This window comes from Zootoca vivipara, chromosome 5, assembly GCF_963506605.1.
Source record: "Zootoca vivipara chromosome 5, rZooViv1.1, whole genome shotgun sequence".
Classification (NCBI taxonomy): domain Eukaryota; kingdom Metazoa; phylum Chordata; class Lepidosauria; order Squamata; family Lacertidae; genus Zootoca; species Zootoca vivipara.
This window is the reverse complement of record NC_083280.1, coordinates 59,926,383-59,942,380: the sequence shown is the minus strand read 5'-3', so window position 1 is coordinate 59,942,380 and position 15,998 is coordinate 59,926,383. Positions and strand designations below refer to the sequence as shown.

At 42.7% G+C, this 15,998-nt stretch overlaps 1 protein-coding gene across 1 annotated transcript; it reads left to right on the top strand.

The window, feature by feature from the left end:
* Positions 1 to 342: 342 nt before the first annotated feature.
* C5H10orf143 (chromosome 5 C10orf143 homolog) lies at positions 343 to 11,962 on the top strand. Its single transcript, XM_035138561.2, has 4 exons — positions 343 to 502; positions 8,095 to 8,259; positions 8,380 to 8,445; positions 10,926 to 11,962. Exons 1-4 carry the CDS (start codon positions 437 to 439, stop codon positions 10,980 to 10,982), a joined length of 354 nt encoding a protein of 117 aa, XP_034994452.2. The 5' UTR covers positions 343 to 436; the 3' UTR covers positions 10,983 to 11,962.
* Positions 11,963 to 15,998: the final 4,036 nt, after the last annotated feature.

Genomic DNA, 15,998 nt, shown 5'->3' with positions numbered 1-15,998 from the left:
AAAGCATCCTTTGAAAGAACAGTGTGCTCCGACTACCTCGCCTCACTGAAGTTGAAAGGAGGGGTTAGATGTTTTTTCGGTAACTAAAAAAAAAGTCTTTTCAAAAATCTTGGGGGAAGGGAAATAATAATAACCCGATTCGCTGCAAGAGCCCTGAGCCCTGCTTGTATTTTTCTCACGGATCGATCAGTGCATTACTGTACTTCCTGGTATCGTTACATCTGGGCATCGTAAACTTGCACCAAACAGCTCTGGGCTCTATCAGCCGGGCCTTGCAAGGAGAAAGACACGCGCGGAGGCCGCTCTATCCTTCGCCGGCCAGATTAGGAGGATTGGCTACGAAAAGGAAAGGGGTGGAGCGCCAGGCGCGCAGCCCCACGAGAAGCGGCGCGGAGGGACCGAGCGCGCAGTGAGAGAAACGGCCGGTCAAGTGGCCATGAACCTGGTGGCGGATCGGCGGAGAGCGAGGCCCGCGGAGCTGAGCATGCACGAGCCGGAGCGCGTAAGTCCCCCGCTCAGCGCTAGCAGGCTGCGCGCATCAAGAGCTGCTGCTGGTGCCCGGCCTGATACGTGTAGGCTTGAGCATGCGCTGTAACATCCGCCAAAGCAACGAGCTCCCCACCCCACCTCCGGACCGCTCTCTGACTCTCCTCCGCCTCCGCTGCCCCTCTCCCGAATGCAGGTTTTGCTGCCAGCTTTCCAAGACACGTTGGAAAGCGAAAGCGACAAAGGCAGAAAGCACGCATATTATTTTTATTGCAAGCCAGCCTCTCAAAGCAAGAGCTAAAGAAGAGGGTAGGAAAAGCGGGCAGGACGGAGGGGAAAGAAAGCAAACTTCATGAAAAGAGGAAGGCTGCTTGTTGCAATCCTAAGCAAGCAATAGGAGCCGCTAAGCCCTTACAGGACTTCGCAAATTAATGTGCCAGCTTTGCATTTCAAGGCGCGCGCGCACACGCTCGGTCGCTACAAGGGCCAGGCGAGATCGTATTTGTCTGAAATAACGGGCGGAGCTCTAATGAGTGGGAATACTTTGCAACTTTTTCACAACCTCCAAAAGATCATTTCGATCTGTAGCATTTGTGTATTTCCCGAACGTAAATGTCTTGGCGCGCGTGCGCTCTCTCCCTCGCTCTCGCTCTCGCTCTCGCTCTCCTTTTAAGTTTCCCATTTCCAAAGGTGGGTTAGATAACAGCAGGAAAAATTATGTCAGTACTTGCCAGCTAATTACGCCGAACTCCGGCTCCATTTGCAACTGTTTTGTGACTGGTGGGCCTCAGTAATTTTCAGGTGTCTCAAGAGAGCCCTCAGAGCAGAAGATTTGAGAATTCCTGCCTTGGCCCATTTCCCATATTGTATTTGAAGCTGAAGTTAGTGGGGATCTTGCTTTCTGTACCCTTCAGCCCCAAAGGCCAGAGCCATGAGTGGACACCACTGGGCACATGCAGAGACCAGTATTCATGCAGGCAACCAACTCTTATCCCCCACAGCCTCCTGCTTGTTCACCTGCCCCCCCCCAACATCCAAGCAGTGACAAGAGTGAAGAGATGGAGAAGCAGCTTCTTGTGTCCTCATCCTGGGCAGCTGGACATATTTAGGCTCAGTGGGAGAGGGAAAGGAAGGAGACACTGGCACTTTGGAAAGGAGTTAAAGGGCAGTTAAAGGTACCTTAATCTATGGCCCCCAAAAGCCTGGAGCTGGCTTAGGTAGCAGGTAAGCATGCCAAGCCACCTTTTTGCCCTGAGCTAGGCTCAGAGCTGAAGGATGGACTTGTTTCTTAAGTTGGACTTGGGGCTGACAGGTGTTTTTGCTAGGCTGAAAGGAGCCAAGCAGATTTGAACCACCCAAATCTCCCGCCATAGCTTGCCCAAGTTTGCACCTGGGCTTTGCTGCCCACTGCCAAGGATATTGCCTGGCAGCATGGGGTAAGTGCACATCAACAACCCTGAGCCCTTTCCATTTTGAAAGGTATTGTGGACAAGCAAGGTATTAAAGTGGTCCCATGCACTAAAGTGCTATTAGCATCTTTGAGTTGGGTTCCCCCCCCCCAAAAAAACCAGACTAACACGGCTATCCCACTGGAAACCGTCAAGCTCCCTCCCTCATTGCCTTCTGTATCTGCACTCTGAGACAGGGTAGTTAAAAAAACTGGTAGGTGACTACTAGCAGTTACAACCAGATTCTTGGGATTTATTCTTCTTCTTTTGGCTTACATGAACTCAGGGTTATCCTTTTAAAAGACCGAACCATACAACCAAAGGCCTGAACAAAGATACTCTGGGCCATAAACCTTTTGCCTCATGTACCAATTCTGGTGTTCTTAGGCCTATCTCTGTCAGTTACTTTTACTGCCTCTTCAAACCTTCAAGTGATTCTCCTATATCACGTTCCTAGAGGGTCTCCTCATTCATCAGACCTTTCCACCCTTGCAAGGAAGTAGCAGATTCTGACTAGGAAATTTCATGAGCTGTCATGGAGGTGAGAATGGAGAAATATGTAGCCACTTCGTGATACATAAATGTCAGAAACCATTACCCAGTTATAAGTTGTAGATGCATCTGACATAACACATTGTCACTTCCAAAGGAGGAAAAGGTGGGTGTCGTGTGCACTGAAGAGAAAGTGATGGGCACCTTACCTACTGGTACCTGGGAATTTGAAATACTCAACTATGACAGAAGTAGCCAATGTGGTTCCCTAAGTGATTTGCCTCCCATGGATGGGGAACCTCTGGCCCTTCATATGCTTTTGGGCTAAACCTGCCATTAGCCCTAACCAGGATGGCTAAGAGTCCAAGGTGCAGTTCAATAATGTTAGCCCAATATCAAATTCCCTTCCCCTGCTCTACACCAACCTACTTCTTCTCAAACCTAAAAAAATAAAAATAAATACATTGGGACTAAACTAAATAACATCCCCTGAAACCATACTGCAGTTGACTTCGGTGTGCTTTGTAAGCAAAGAATTTTCTAACACCTGCACTTTGTATTTTAAAATATTAATTTGTTTCCCGCTTCTGAGGGTTACTTTACCAAATACTAAGATTTTGTTTTGCCCTCTAGTGTTAATAGTTAAACATGACTGATCCTGGTCCTTCAAATATTTTACAGACGAGGATTTTTATTTTTATTTTTTTGCCTGTGTGGAAATAGTTTAAGGGAAAGTTCTTAACACAAAGAGCTTTTAAAATTTCTTTGTGAGCAAAAATCCAGTTTCTTAAAGAGACTCAGAATTTAAATGCCACAGCGTACTCGTGACAGGAAGCTGAAATCACCAGTGATTTGTTATACACTAATTTTGCAAAGCTTGATGCCCCTATATCTTTTTCCTGAAGTGTTTTCCGGTGAGCTTTATAGTGTAATTAAACCTATCAGTGCAATGGCATGTGCTTGTTAAAAGAGCCACCTTTGGTACTTAATTGTAGTTAGCCATCATTTGCTTTATTAAAAGGACATTTGCAAATATACAACAAGGCAGGCAAATCCCCAAGGATTCCAACCCACTATCTTCAAAACCCACACACAGCTCTAACCTTCCCTTTGGCTGAAAAGGGCTGGACGTGTTTCCCCTCTAGAGCCTATTAAAACCACTCTGTTAAGTGACCAGAGGCTGTTAACGCATTAATGACATTAGTTGCTTCTTTTCCTTCAGGGACTTTGCACAAAGCTCCCCCCCTCCCCTTTTTTCTTTTTTGGTGACACTAATAGCATTTCTTCGGAGGATTGGATTTGTTGGCTATGCTGATCAGAATAATGCAGGCTAATGCCACCCTCATTTTCAGTGTCTGTCTAAAGGCCATCTTCTTTAATGCTTTATATTCAGTAGAGTGAGTTTTAATATCACCCTTAAGGGGTGATTGGTCTTATCTGCAGCTTTTGAGATCAGAGTTGGTAATTGGTGTCTCCTTTAATTTTTATCCCACTGATATACTTAGCAAAGAAAGTGCTTCCAGCCATATGGTAATGCAGCCGTTCCAGAGTGCCGAGTGCAGGCTACCTAGCCTGGCCTATCCCTTGAGTCAAGCCGTATATTCCATGCAGAAGTAGCCAAAAAAAAAAAATCAGGCTGGGGACAAAGATGATGGGGTTCGTGAAAGCATCCTCAACAGGATGGACAGCTGAATGAATGAATGAATTACAAACCACCATCAGATGAGTGTTTGGTCTTAGTATGCACCCTTAGTGTACAGCAATGTAAAGCACTGTCTGGCATTTAAAATAAGGGGGCATTACTATGATGCTGTCAGCTATCTATTACTGAATCCAGATCCCTAGGTCAAGAGAAACAAGAGCCTGATTGAGAGATGATTGGGAAACAAGACCAAATAAACAATACCTTGTTAAAAACTATCAAATTTGTAGACAGACAAACTCCAGTAACATACCCGGGTCAGGTGATCCCCACCCCACCCCCTTGGAAACTGCCTAGAGCTAAAAGGCAACTATCAGTTTTGTAATAATAATAATTTATACTCCACCCATCTGAGTGGGTTATCCCCAATAAAGGTAATAAAGGTTAATGAGCAAATGACAAACATCTCTACAACCAATTTCCATGATGCTATTAGCACATCAGGATCTATTCAGTGCAAATTATACCCTGAAGTATATTCTACATGTGTTGTACAGGGGTGGTCAGTCAGACAAATAATTTCCTGGCCTGTAAGATAAATGTCTGAATCATCTGGCTGTGTGTTCATTCAGGTTTGCCAGTATGCTAATGGGTGCAATAAATGCTTGGTACTTTTATCTACAGTAGTACATGTAAACACAAAGGTCATGCAAGAAACTTCTATGTTAATTACACAGGCTGGTTAATATTCACTTAGGTTGTGTGCTGTCATGTAAAGCCAGTTTGCTTGATTCACCCGGAGTGTGTCACCGATTGCCCTCTAAATGTGCTTTCTGAATATGTTCCTAGAATCTTACAGTTTTCAGTGATGGGAGCTGTAACTGCTTTGCTTGACTCCATTTGAGCCTTTTCAAAGAGGGCTTGGGAACAGATTGTCTTTTTCTCATTCTTTATAGTTCTGCCAAGGTACTAGCTGTGGGGAACCTAAACAGGGCCTACTTGTAGAGGTTCTGTGGGTTGCTCATGTTTGTTCAAGTGAAAGCAAAACCCCAACTAGTTACCTGCAGACCTTGTGCATCAGGGAAACACCATATATGAGGAGGAGGAGAAAATACATTCTGTGAACTCTTGTTTTCAAGCTATGTCTCATCACAATCTGTACATGGAAAAGTAATGTAATCTCATTTCTATTTGTCGCTGTGCACAAATAGTAACCAGCTCTTGTCAGGCTTTACAATACATATAGTTCAGAAACAAGAAACACGTAAAACCACTTTTCTTGAAGGCAAACAGTTGAAGGCTGGATTCTGACTATGTTCTATGCCTCCCTTTTTGTTACACACACATACATAAACACACTACTGTACTTCTAAGCTATTTTTATAAGCCAGAATTCACAATGCAAATAAAGAAAATGGCATATTCCTACCTAAAAGTATAAAGCTATGTTTAATAGGTCACAATTTCATTATGGCTATTGTTGAAGCAATGGTTACTGCTTCCAAACAAGTGCCACTAAACACTTGAGAAAACAATAAGCTGTTGCATATCCCAGTGGGTGAGCCCAAAGTACTTGGGAGCAGCGTTCGGAATTCGCCAGGGGCTTTTTGTACTTGGCTATCAGACACTTGTGACCAAGTGAAGATATGGATTAATCCGTATAGAACTTTTCAGACATTGTATACCTGCCTCTGTTTGTTTGCATATGATAAAATAAAAATGCTGTGCCTACTCAGGTTTCCAAAGAAGAAAATGCATGTATATCCTTGAATTTACACTTTACAGTACTTTTTTTTAAAAAAGTGGGGCACTTGTAATTATCTTGTTCCAAGCCCTAATCAGCTTTATTCTTGACTTATTTAGACTTTTGAGCCCTATTAGAACAGGTCTGGCACGCTCATGCACCGTTCTGATGAAATTCAATAACCGGAGGTGGTCTCCAAAGCTATATGACCCTGTAGGGCTTTGCCATGGACATGCTAGGTACTGTGTTATTAATGCCGCATCCGCCATCAGAATTCTACGCTGGTCTGTTGTTGCAATTCCATGAGACGTTTTCCAATGGCATTGAATTTCAGAATAATTTGGAATTCTCTGTAGAAACCTCTGTAGGTTCTGCCTGCGTTGGTATAAGATTCTTAGACAACTACTCTGTATGCTAAATTTCTGTCCCTGATACTAAGTACCTCCCAACCCAAAGCAATAGTCTGGTTTCATTTTTGATAAGCAAAATTTCATCCAATGCACAGCACCAATTCACTTTTTCCTTTTATCCTTTGTCCCCTGCATATCTCTAGTTAATGCCTCTTGTACTTGCATGCCATAGATTTTAATAAAGGACAAATTCTGCAGTAACAAAAGAGGTGGATGTTGTCCCGGTGGAAGGCATTTTGCACATTCATAGCATAATACATATTTTGTTTCTGATTCACTTCCTTTAGCTATATCTTGTTTCTTTCTCAACAGTGCTCCTCTTTCAGCAGTTCTCCTTAGAAATTCTTCTTGCATTGATCCACTTTAAATTTGCTTTCTGCAAGTGAGCATATTGTAGTGGATTTTCACTCCCTAATACAAATGCTGAGTTCAGGGCTCTGCTCATCTGAAGATTCAGAGGTGCAAAGGAAAGGACAGCTGTTGTGTTTTTTTTAACTCTCCCACTCTACAGAAACCTTTGCTCTAAAAAAACATTAAAAGGGGTCAGGTCTGGGGATGGTTGAAAATCATACCCACCCCCTAAGGATAGTATAGGATGTTTGGAATGCGTGCAGGCCTTCCTCTCGCTTTCTATTTCTTGGACCACAACCACTGACACATTCAGTATCCTGTGGCTCCACTGCCCTATACATCCCATGGGTCCTGAAACACACTGAGCACAGGTCTTTCACTAGAATCATAGGATTGTAGAGTTGGACCCTAAGAATAATCTAGTCCAGGCACCCCCAAACTGCGGTCCTCCAGATGTTTTGGCCTACAACTCCCATGATCCCTAGCTAACAGGACCAGAGATCGGGGAAGATGGGAACTGTAGTCCAAAACATCTGGAGGGCCGAAGTTTGGGGATGCCTGATCGAGTCCAACCACCTGCAGTGCAGGAATATGCAGCCATCCCATACAGGGATAGACCCTGCAACCTTGGTGTTATAAGCACCATGCTGTAACCCAGGCATAGGCAAACCTGGCCCTCCAGATGTTTTGGGACTACAACTCCCATCATCCCTAGCTAACAGGACCAGTGGTCAGGGATGGTGGGAGTTGTAGTCTCAAAACATCTGGAGGGCCGAGTTTGCCTATGCCTGCTCTAACCAACTGAGATGGATGGATGGATAGCTAGATCTTTTAGAAAATGTTATAAATTGATATTCTTCAGCACACCTAGGAAATCCCTCTAGTATAGGGTTTCCACCAGTAATGCATGAAGAGTCCACAGTGTGACTTTTGATTTGTAGTTGAAGATGGGAAGCGGCGTCGGCACGTCCATATCATTAAATACATTGATTTTTATTTTATTCTATTTTATCATATTGCTGTTTCAATTCTATGGTGCATGTGTGTGTGTAATAGGAACGAAGAAAGCTGCTTTATACCATGTCATACTATAGGTATACAGTCATACCTCGGTTTGAGTACGCTGCGGGTTGCATACTTTCGGGTTAAGAACCGCGTGGACCTGGAAGTGTTTACTTCCAGGTTCCACCATGTGCGCATGCGCAGAAGTGTTCTGCGTGCTTTGCACATGTGCAGAAGCGCTCTATCAGTGCCGTGCGCAGAAGCGCCACTCGGGCTGCGTACTTTTCGGGGTGCGAATGGCACCCCGGAACGGATTGAGTACGCAACCCGAGGCACCACTGTAATTTCTAACTCTATACTGTCTGCACTGACTGGCAGCAGCTACTCTCCAGAGTTTGAAGCAAGGGTCTCTCCCAGTCCAATGCAGAGATGCCAGGGACCTTCTGTGTGCAAAGTAGAGGAGTGGGATGGGGTGGAAACTTTACACTTTAATCCTTTTTCTTTTCCTCCCCCTTCTAGAAACGAGTGTGTAGAAGTTCAGAGACTATTCCACAAGTGATCAGCGCTTGCCACCCACCAAGCAAGTGTGCTATGGATTACTGGGATATGGAGCAGGATTTGAAGCAGAAAGATCCCGCTGATTTCTTTAGTCCTCAGATTATGAAAGAAAAGCCAAATTCCGTGGTATGTTTTATGTAGCCCAAATCCATGCTTTTAGCAGAAGATGTTAATATATTTCATAATAAAAATGTCAACCAGTGGCTGTTTTTTTCAGAATTTTGTGTATGTGTGCTTGTTAATCAGATATTTCCGGATAATGAAACCAGAACTACAGCCCAGCCTTGCCCAAGATGTATTGCTGGAGAACCTGTAAGTATATTAACCTTCTTACTATGACATAAAAGATAGGCTTGTTCTTAAATATTAGAGCCATAAAACATAAAGTTAATAATAAAAAACCCTGCAATTACATTTCTCCGGGATAAAGCATGTAAATAAAAGAGGCAGATTGATTTAGCTTTTTCTCCCTATGCTAGCAGAGTGCAAACTTAATACGTTTCCTGCATCAGATTGGAAAATATAGGGACTTCAAGCTCATTTTTCAAATGCATTCTAGAAAGCAGAGTTTAGTCATGTAAATGAATCTCAATTCAAGTTAAAAAGGTGTAGATTATTGTATTCCAGGAGTATGTCCAATTAAGATACATTTTAATATTTATGCACAGAGTTTTAGAAGTACATTTCCACAAAATGGGGAGGGGAGAGAAGCTATAGATAGACATATGGCACACTTCTTTTAAATATTTCTAAACAGTTTAGTTCAGTCTCAGAAGGTTGTTGGTTTTTTTTTAATTATGCAAAGTTATGTCAGTCCCAACATATGACAATACAACTCCATTCCAGACCCCCCAAGTGCTTTGTAATAGGCCTGCAGACTTCCTTATTCGGTTCAGTTTAGGACGGCAGCAGCTCTGTGCATGCAATTCTTTGCCAGTGAAGCCCTATCCTGTTTACTGAAGGGAATGGAAGGCTTTTGCAGATGGGAGTCCTTTGTTGGTGGAATTTAACGGAATAAGTTGGCTTTAGGGGTGCAGAGGACTTTTTGAGTCCTCAGCTCAAAAAGAGGGTCGACATTTTTGCAGGCATTCCACAAAAGCCCTCTGGGTGGGTCTTCTCCCCCATGGAAACTGATGTGATTAGTATTTTTGTTTTCTGGTGGGAAGTCCCCTCTCCTGAAGGCAAGGACACTGCCAGGGAGCCAGATTGTTCACACTGGCCAACACAATAATAATTTGTTTTCTTCTGCTTTGTGGAGGGTCAGGATATAGGCACTTGTTATGGATTACAAACCATTTTAATAGCCATGTTTTGATTTAAAGCTAATCCAAGGACTTTATTTACCTGGTTTTTCCATTCTAACAGAGATAGATAGATGATAGAGATAGATAGATAGATGATAGATAGATAGATAGATAGATAGATAGATAGATAGATAGATAGATAGATAGATAGATAGATGATAGATAGATAGATCTTCTCGTGGCATTTCCTGTAATGTATGAAGCATGGTTTTTCATGATATGGAATCCTAGGTCGAACTATGGTGACCTGCAGCATGCATACACACAAAAGACATGGCTTTCACTTGCTATGTAGAACACCAAAGCCTGCCAATTTCCCTAATCATGCATAACTTGGCCTTAGCCTACACTTTTGCTGTATAACCTCATTGGGTAGCTCAGGGTTCTTGGAGGTCCTAATGTAACAGCTACATCACCCTGTTTCAGTACAGACGCTAAGATTTCTTCCCACCCCTTTTGCAACTAGCGTCTTGTATGACATGTGGCTAGGCCACTGGAGTCAAAGGTCCTCCCTTCACGTTCAAGTATTGCAAAAGCCAGGGAAAGTGCAGTGAATGTTGTCTGTAGGCAATTTTTAGATATTTGACAAGCAGAGGAAAAATGGCGCTTGAGTAAGCTCTTGTTTCCTGTTTCTGTGGTTCTGTGCAATGTCTGAAACAGGTATTCATGCATCTACCCCATGGGAAAAGTTCCCTGAAAAGTAGAAGCCACTTAAGAATCCTGTGCTGACATCTCTCATCTTAGGATGTATGGACAAATTTCCCCCCTTTTGCCATTCATGAACTTAGAAAATTGCCACATGATAAAGTGATCGTCTATTAGCTTAGATGGTCTGAAAGAAGGATTAGACAAATTCATGGCGCATAATCATAGTCACAAAAGCTAAAACATTGCCTTTGGTGATTCAATTTATTTCTGATTGTCTCCAGCAGCAGCTGAACTGTATGGGTTGGCTATTGCTGCCGCGCCTGGTTTATGAGCTTTTCAGAGACATCTGGCCAACCCCTCTGGAGACAGAATGCTGGACTCTCTGGGACTTGGTCTAAGCGAGCAAGGCAATTATTTTGTTCTTATGCAAACAGGAAGAAAGTAGTGTAGGCTCAGTTTAGAAAGCATTTGGCTTATGGAGGCCAGCTGTATTGGATGAGCATATCCAGCCACACTCAGAAGCTCCCTACAGATCCAGCCATAGAATACAAAGTCAACGTCTTACTTGGACATCAAAGCACTTCCCATGCTTGTCCAGGCTGGTAATATTTTTGCAGGGGTATTGCTTGCTACTTATTCTCTACATCAGGGATAGCTTCCAGATGCTGTGGACTACAAATCTCATCATCCCTGACCATTGGCTATGCAGCCGAGGCTAATGGGAGTTGTATTCCTCAGCTTCTGTAAGGCACAACAATGTTGGCTTCTCCTTTTCTATATAGTGCAAATGCTGATCTGTATAATAACCCCTGGTTTGCTTCTTCTTTTTTTCAATTTCAGGGACACTTTGGCCATATTATGGGATTTATAGAAGATCAAAGGACATTGATGCAGTGATGCTCCATAACAATATACATAGGACCTGGTTTGAGATTCCAGACTTTTTCGCACCCCACTACATTCATAATTATATTATTACATTCATACAGTTTATCTTAGATCTGGGGAAGATATTGCCTGAAAAAGCTTAAAATCAATCTTATGATTCCTTAGGTTATAGTTGAGCTACTTGGTAGCAACAATTGAACCTAGTAAATGATACTTCTTGAAAATTCAGTCCATACATCCTCACTTTTCAACAGCCTTAGATTGCTACCGTCTTAGTATTTCTTGCAATGAAATTACAATGTTAATTCATGTAAAGCACATATCCTGTTTCTCATATTTTAAGACATACCCATAAAATAAGCCATAGCAGGATTTTTAAGCATTCAAGGAATATAAGACATACCCCGAAAATAAGACATAGTGATAGGTACAGCAGCAATGCCGGCCGCGGCAGGAGGAGAAGGAAAAAAATAAGACATCCCTTGAAAATAAGCCATAGTGTGTTTTTTGAGGAAAAAATAAATATAAGACATGTCTTATAATATGAGAAACACGGTAGGAAACACAATAGGCCAGTGGGTGGTTACTCATAGAAGTTAACCAAGCAGTACTAGACATATTCTGTTCTATGAATTCCAGAAGTGTGATACTCTGTTTACTCAGACTAGTCCCAACACAGTCAGTAAGACAGCTTCAAAAAATGTGGCTCAGGTATTCTTTAAGACTGCCTTAGTTGAACTCAGTAAGGGTTACTTATGAAATGACACACATAGGTTTTAGCTGTTTGCAAAACAACCACTCCTGTGAGCAATAGCACAAGCCTCCTAGTATATAGAAACAGGTGTGCCTGGCCCCCTCTAGTTGAATGGCCAGTCAAAGCCATTCTGGTGTGTGGCCGCTGTCACATTCTGACTGTTTCTAGGAGGCCACAGATGAGAGCTGAGTGCAGGGTCAGGACCAAAAGTGAACAGACTACCCTAGAAGGAGCACAAAGTGTCCCCCACCAGAAGTAGTACCCCTCCCACAACATCCTGTACACCCCTTTCCTAATAGATTATAGAATATTTACACAGGCCGCTGTGCACTGAAAATGTAACCTTAGATCAAAGGTTTCTACAAACGACTAAATAATTATAAAATAATTATAAAATAAAAGAATTCCTTCCAGTAGCACCTTCAGATCTGAAGAAGTGTGCATGCACACGAAAGCTCATACCAATAACAAACATAGTTGGTCTCTAAGGTGCTACTGGAAGGATTTTTTTTATTTTGTTTTGACTACGGCAGACCAACACGGCTACCTACCTGTAACTAAATAATTATACACAGAGAGAGACACACACATATATACACACATATACACTATCTATATCTATATATCCCAAAATTAAATAGGGAGGAAGTGTTATAACCACAAAAGCGTTGCTTTGAGAAATTTCAACATTATCAATTTTTTACTTCATTATGATCAGTTTTGTACATGTGTATATGTTATTCATCCTTTTGTATAGAAAGCCTCGTTCTACTTTCATATATGTAAAATAAAATATAGGTTCTTACTACTTTTAATGCAGATTTTTATTTTTTATTTCACCTTTGAAATGTTTGTATTTTGTAAATCAGTGTTTATGGAAAACATTTTTAAAAAATAAATTGCATGTTGGTTTTAAAAGATGGCATTGGTTTTTTATTACATTTGCCTTTCTTTAAAAAGATCATTATTTAAGAAAATTAAGATTAACCCTCTCCCACAATCTGGTTTGTACTTTTGTCTTTCCTGTCTTACCACAGGCAATTTCACTTGTCTGTTTGACTGCATATTACTGAAGGCTTTACTCATGCACTGTTTCATGGAGGTCTTCTTCTTTGGCGATCACTTGTAGCTGAGTAAGATTGTCTTCCATAAACAGGGTTTGAACAATGAGTCCGTAAATGACTGTGGAGGCCCATTCTGGACCCACACGTCCTTCCACAGTGGGTACATTGGTTTCCGGGCAGGAGTTGATCACAGTGAGGATTTGCCAAGAGTGCCTTCCTCTTAGCACGTTTTTCCCTTGCGTTCCTGAGTTCAAGTGTCTTCAAAGCCCATGACACCTTTGGTAAAGGCTGTTCTCCAACTGGAGCGCTCGCAGGCCAGTGTTTCCCAGTTGTCAGTGTTTATACTACATTTTTTACGATTTGACTTGAGACATTCTTTAAACCTCTTTTGTTGACCACCAGCATTACGCTTTCCATTTTTAAGTTCGGAATAGAGTAGTTGCTTTGGAAGACGATCATCAGGCATCCGCACAACATGACCAGTCCAACGAAGGGCTGCCTTCAACATGGGATAAAACATCCCCTACCACTCTCTGGAAGCCAATTGGATCCATTAAGTAGCGGGGGCGGACCATCCGAATCGGTCCCACCTCCCTGCAGAGGGGAAGGGTTGCGGAGAAGTCCAGTTGCACCAGAAAGTGATCTGACCATGGCACTTCATGAAATTCAGTTCTCTTGCCTCTGGCTTGAATCATGTTCCTGTTCCACTACAGGTGTCAATTAAATAACCAAAGACGTTTGTGTTATCATTAATGACTGCTGCTTTGCATGCTCACTATGCTTATTCTACATACATTTAATGCCCTTTAATGTGATTGTCACAGCCTAGTTTGCATTTCCATCTGACTCCCCTGTTTACTTCCCTCCCCTTCATCTACACCTGCCAACTGAGGAAAAAATGCCTCATGGATCCAATGAAGTGGACTCTGCTCCACAAAAGATCATGCCATTCTCAGGTACCATAAGATGCTTCATTGTCAGTAACTTGATAAGGTATTTGTATGTTCTGAAATCTACCTTTCTGAAACCCTGGTTCAGTATAAACCACAAGAGGTGCATTCACACACAAAAAATTCTGGGATAGCTCAGTCGGTAGAGCATGAGACTTTTAATCTCAGGGTAATAGGTTCGAGTCCCATGTTGGCTAGAAGATTTCCTACATTGCAGGCGGTTGAACCAGGTGACCCTTGTGGTCCTTTCCAACTCTACAATTCTGTGATTCTGTTAAATTACTATGGGTGAAATTCAACAAACATTCCATCTGTGCAGGCATATCAGACAGAATGATTCCCCCTCCCTGTGTAGTGTTCTTGGGGTTCTCCCAATAGATACAGCTGAGCCCAATTTCAGGAGGCATGAGGAGAAGTGGGGGAAGCCCCACTGCACAAGCAGAAGCTTCTGGTGATGGGGTTCATTAGGTGAATGCTGCCCTATATGATGATATTTCCCTGACAAAGATGGTGTACCACCAACAGTGTGATATTGTTGTCATCACTTCCATAAACCTGGATGCCTTCATCAAAAGACAGTAGTTGCAAAGACCCATAGTCTCTGTAGTAGAAAAAAATACAGGTATCTGAATATACTTGCAATCAAATCTATTCAAGACTTGAGGTTTTGGTTTCATGGCAAGGCCACTTCGTTCCCAGACTTCTCCTTAAGTTTGTTTTTCTTTTCTTTTTTAGTTCTTGCCTGGCTAGAATTTCTTGGTCTGCATTCCTCAATCCACTTTCTCCAGGAATTGACCTGAACAAGATTCCCTGGGGTAAGTGGTTTGACCCTCAGCTTTTTCTTTTGAGGCTTGTTTTGTCAGCATATTCCAAGGTCTCTTGACAGATCTACAATAAGCCAGCCTTTCCCCCCTTTTGTGGGGGAGCATTCTGTTGAAGTGTTATACCTACACCTCCTCTGTGTCCAGGTGTCCCAGTAAGAGTATCATAGCCTCAAATATCCAGATATTGAACAGTTGCACTTTGTACGTGACACACTCTATACTCAAGATGTGTAAAGAAAACAAAGCTGTCAATGCATTTTAACTGGGGTTTAAGGGTTACCCGGCTCATTTTAAATGGATCCTGATCACCTTTTGTAGCTCAGCCTCAATTATGAATGACAAATAGCATTTGGAGGGAGCATGAGGATGGGCCAGAGGTGTTAACAGTCAGCAATTATTATTATTTTTTGTTGTTGTTGTTTAGTCGTTTAGTTGTGTCCGACTCTTCGTGAGTCCATGGACCATAGCACGCCAGGCACTCCTGTCTTCCACTGCCTCCCGCAGTTTGGTCAAACTCATGTTGGTAGCTTTGAGAACACAGTCCAGCCATCTCGTCCTCTGTCGTCCCCTTCTCCTAGTGCCCTCCATCTTTCCCAACATCAGGGTCTTTTCCAGGGAGTCTTCTCCTGACGTGGCCAAAGTATTGGAGCTTCAGCTTCAGGATCTGTCCTTCCAGTGAGCACTTGGGGCTGATTTCCTTCAGAATGGATAGGTTTGATCTTCTTGCAGTCCATGGGACTCTCAAGAGTCTCCTCCAGCACCATAATTCAAAAGCATCAATTCTTCGGCGATCAGCCTTCTTTATGGTCCAGCTCTCACTTCCATACATTACTACTGGGAAAACCATAGCTTTAACTATACGGACCTTTGTTGTACAGCACCCTAAATAAATTCATTGGCCCATCAGTTAAGTAACCAGAATATGATCCTAGTTCCAGTCTTGTGCAGGTCAAGGAAAGATCCCAGAATATGGAACTAAAATAAATTCAGTCTCAGCCACATTAGTTTGGCAATTCTGAATATATTGGATTGGATCCAGACTTAGTCATGCTTAAAGTAGTCCAGTTGTGTGGGATCAATTCCAATCTGCTACCTCCGAGGATGTGGACAGGCTGCTTGGATGAGTGAAACCAACCACCTGTCTCCTTGATCCTTGCCCATCCTGCTTTTTAACATGCCCATCCTGCTTTTTAAGATGCTTTTTAACATCTACATGCAGCTGCTGGGAGAGATCATCAGGGGTTGGGGCTGGGTGTTCATCAGTATGCGGGGCTACCCTACGTGGGGCTACCTTTGAAGGTGACCCGGAAACTACAATTAATCCAGAATGTGGCAGCTAGAGTGGTGACTGGGAGCGGCCGCCGAGACCACATAACACCGGTCTTGAAAGATCTACATTGGCTCCCAGTACATTTCCGAGCACAGTTCAAAGT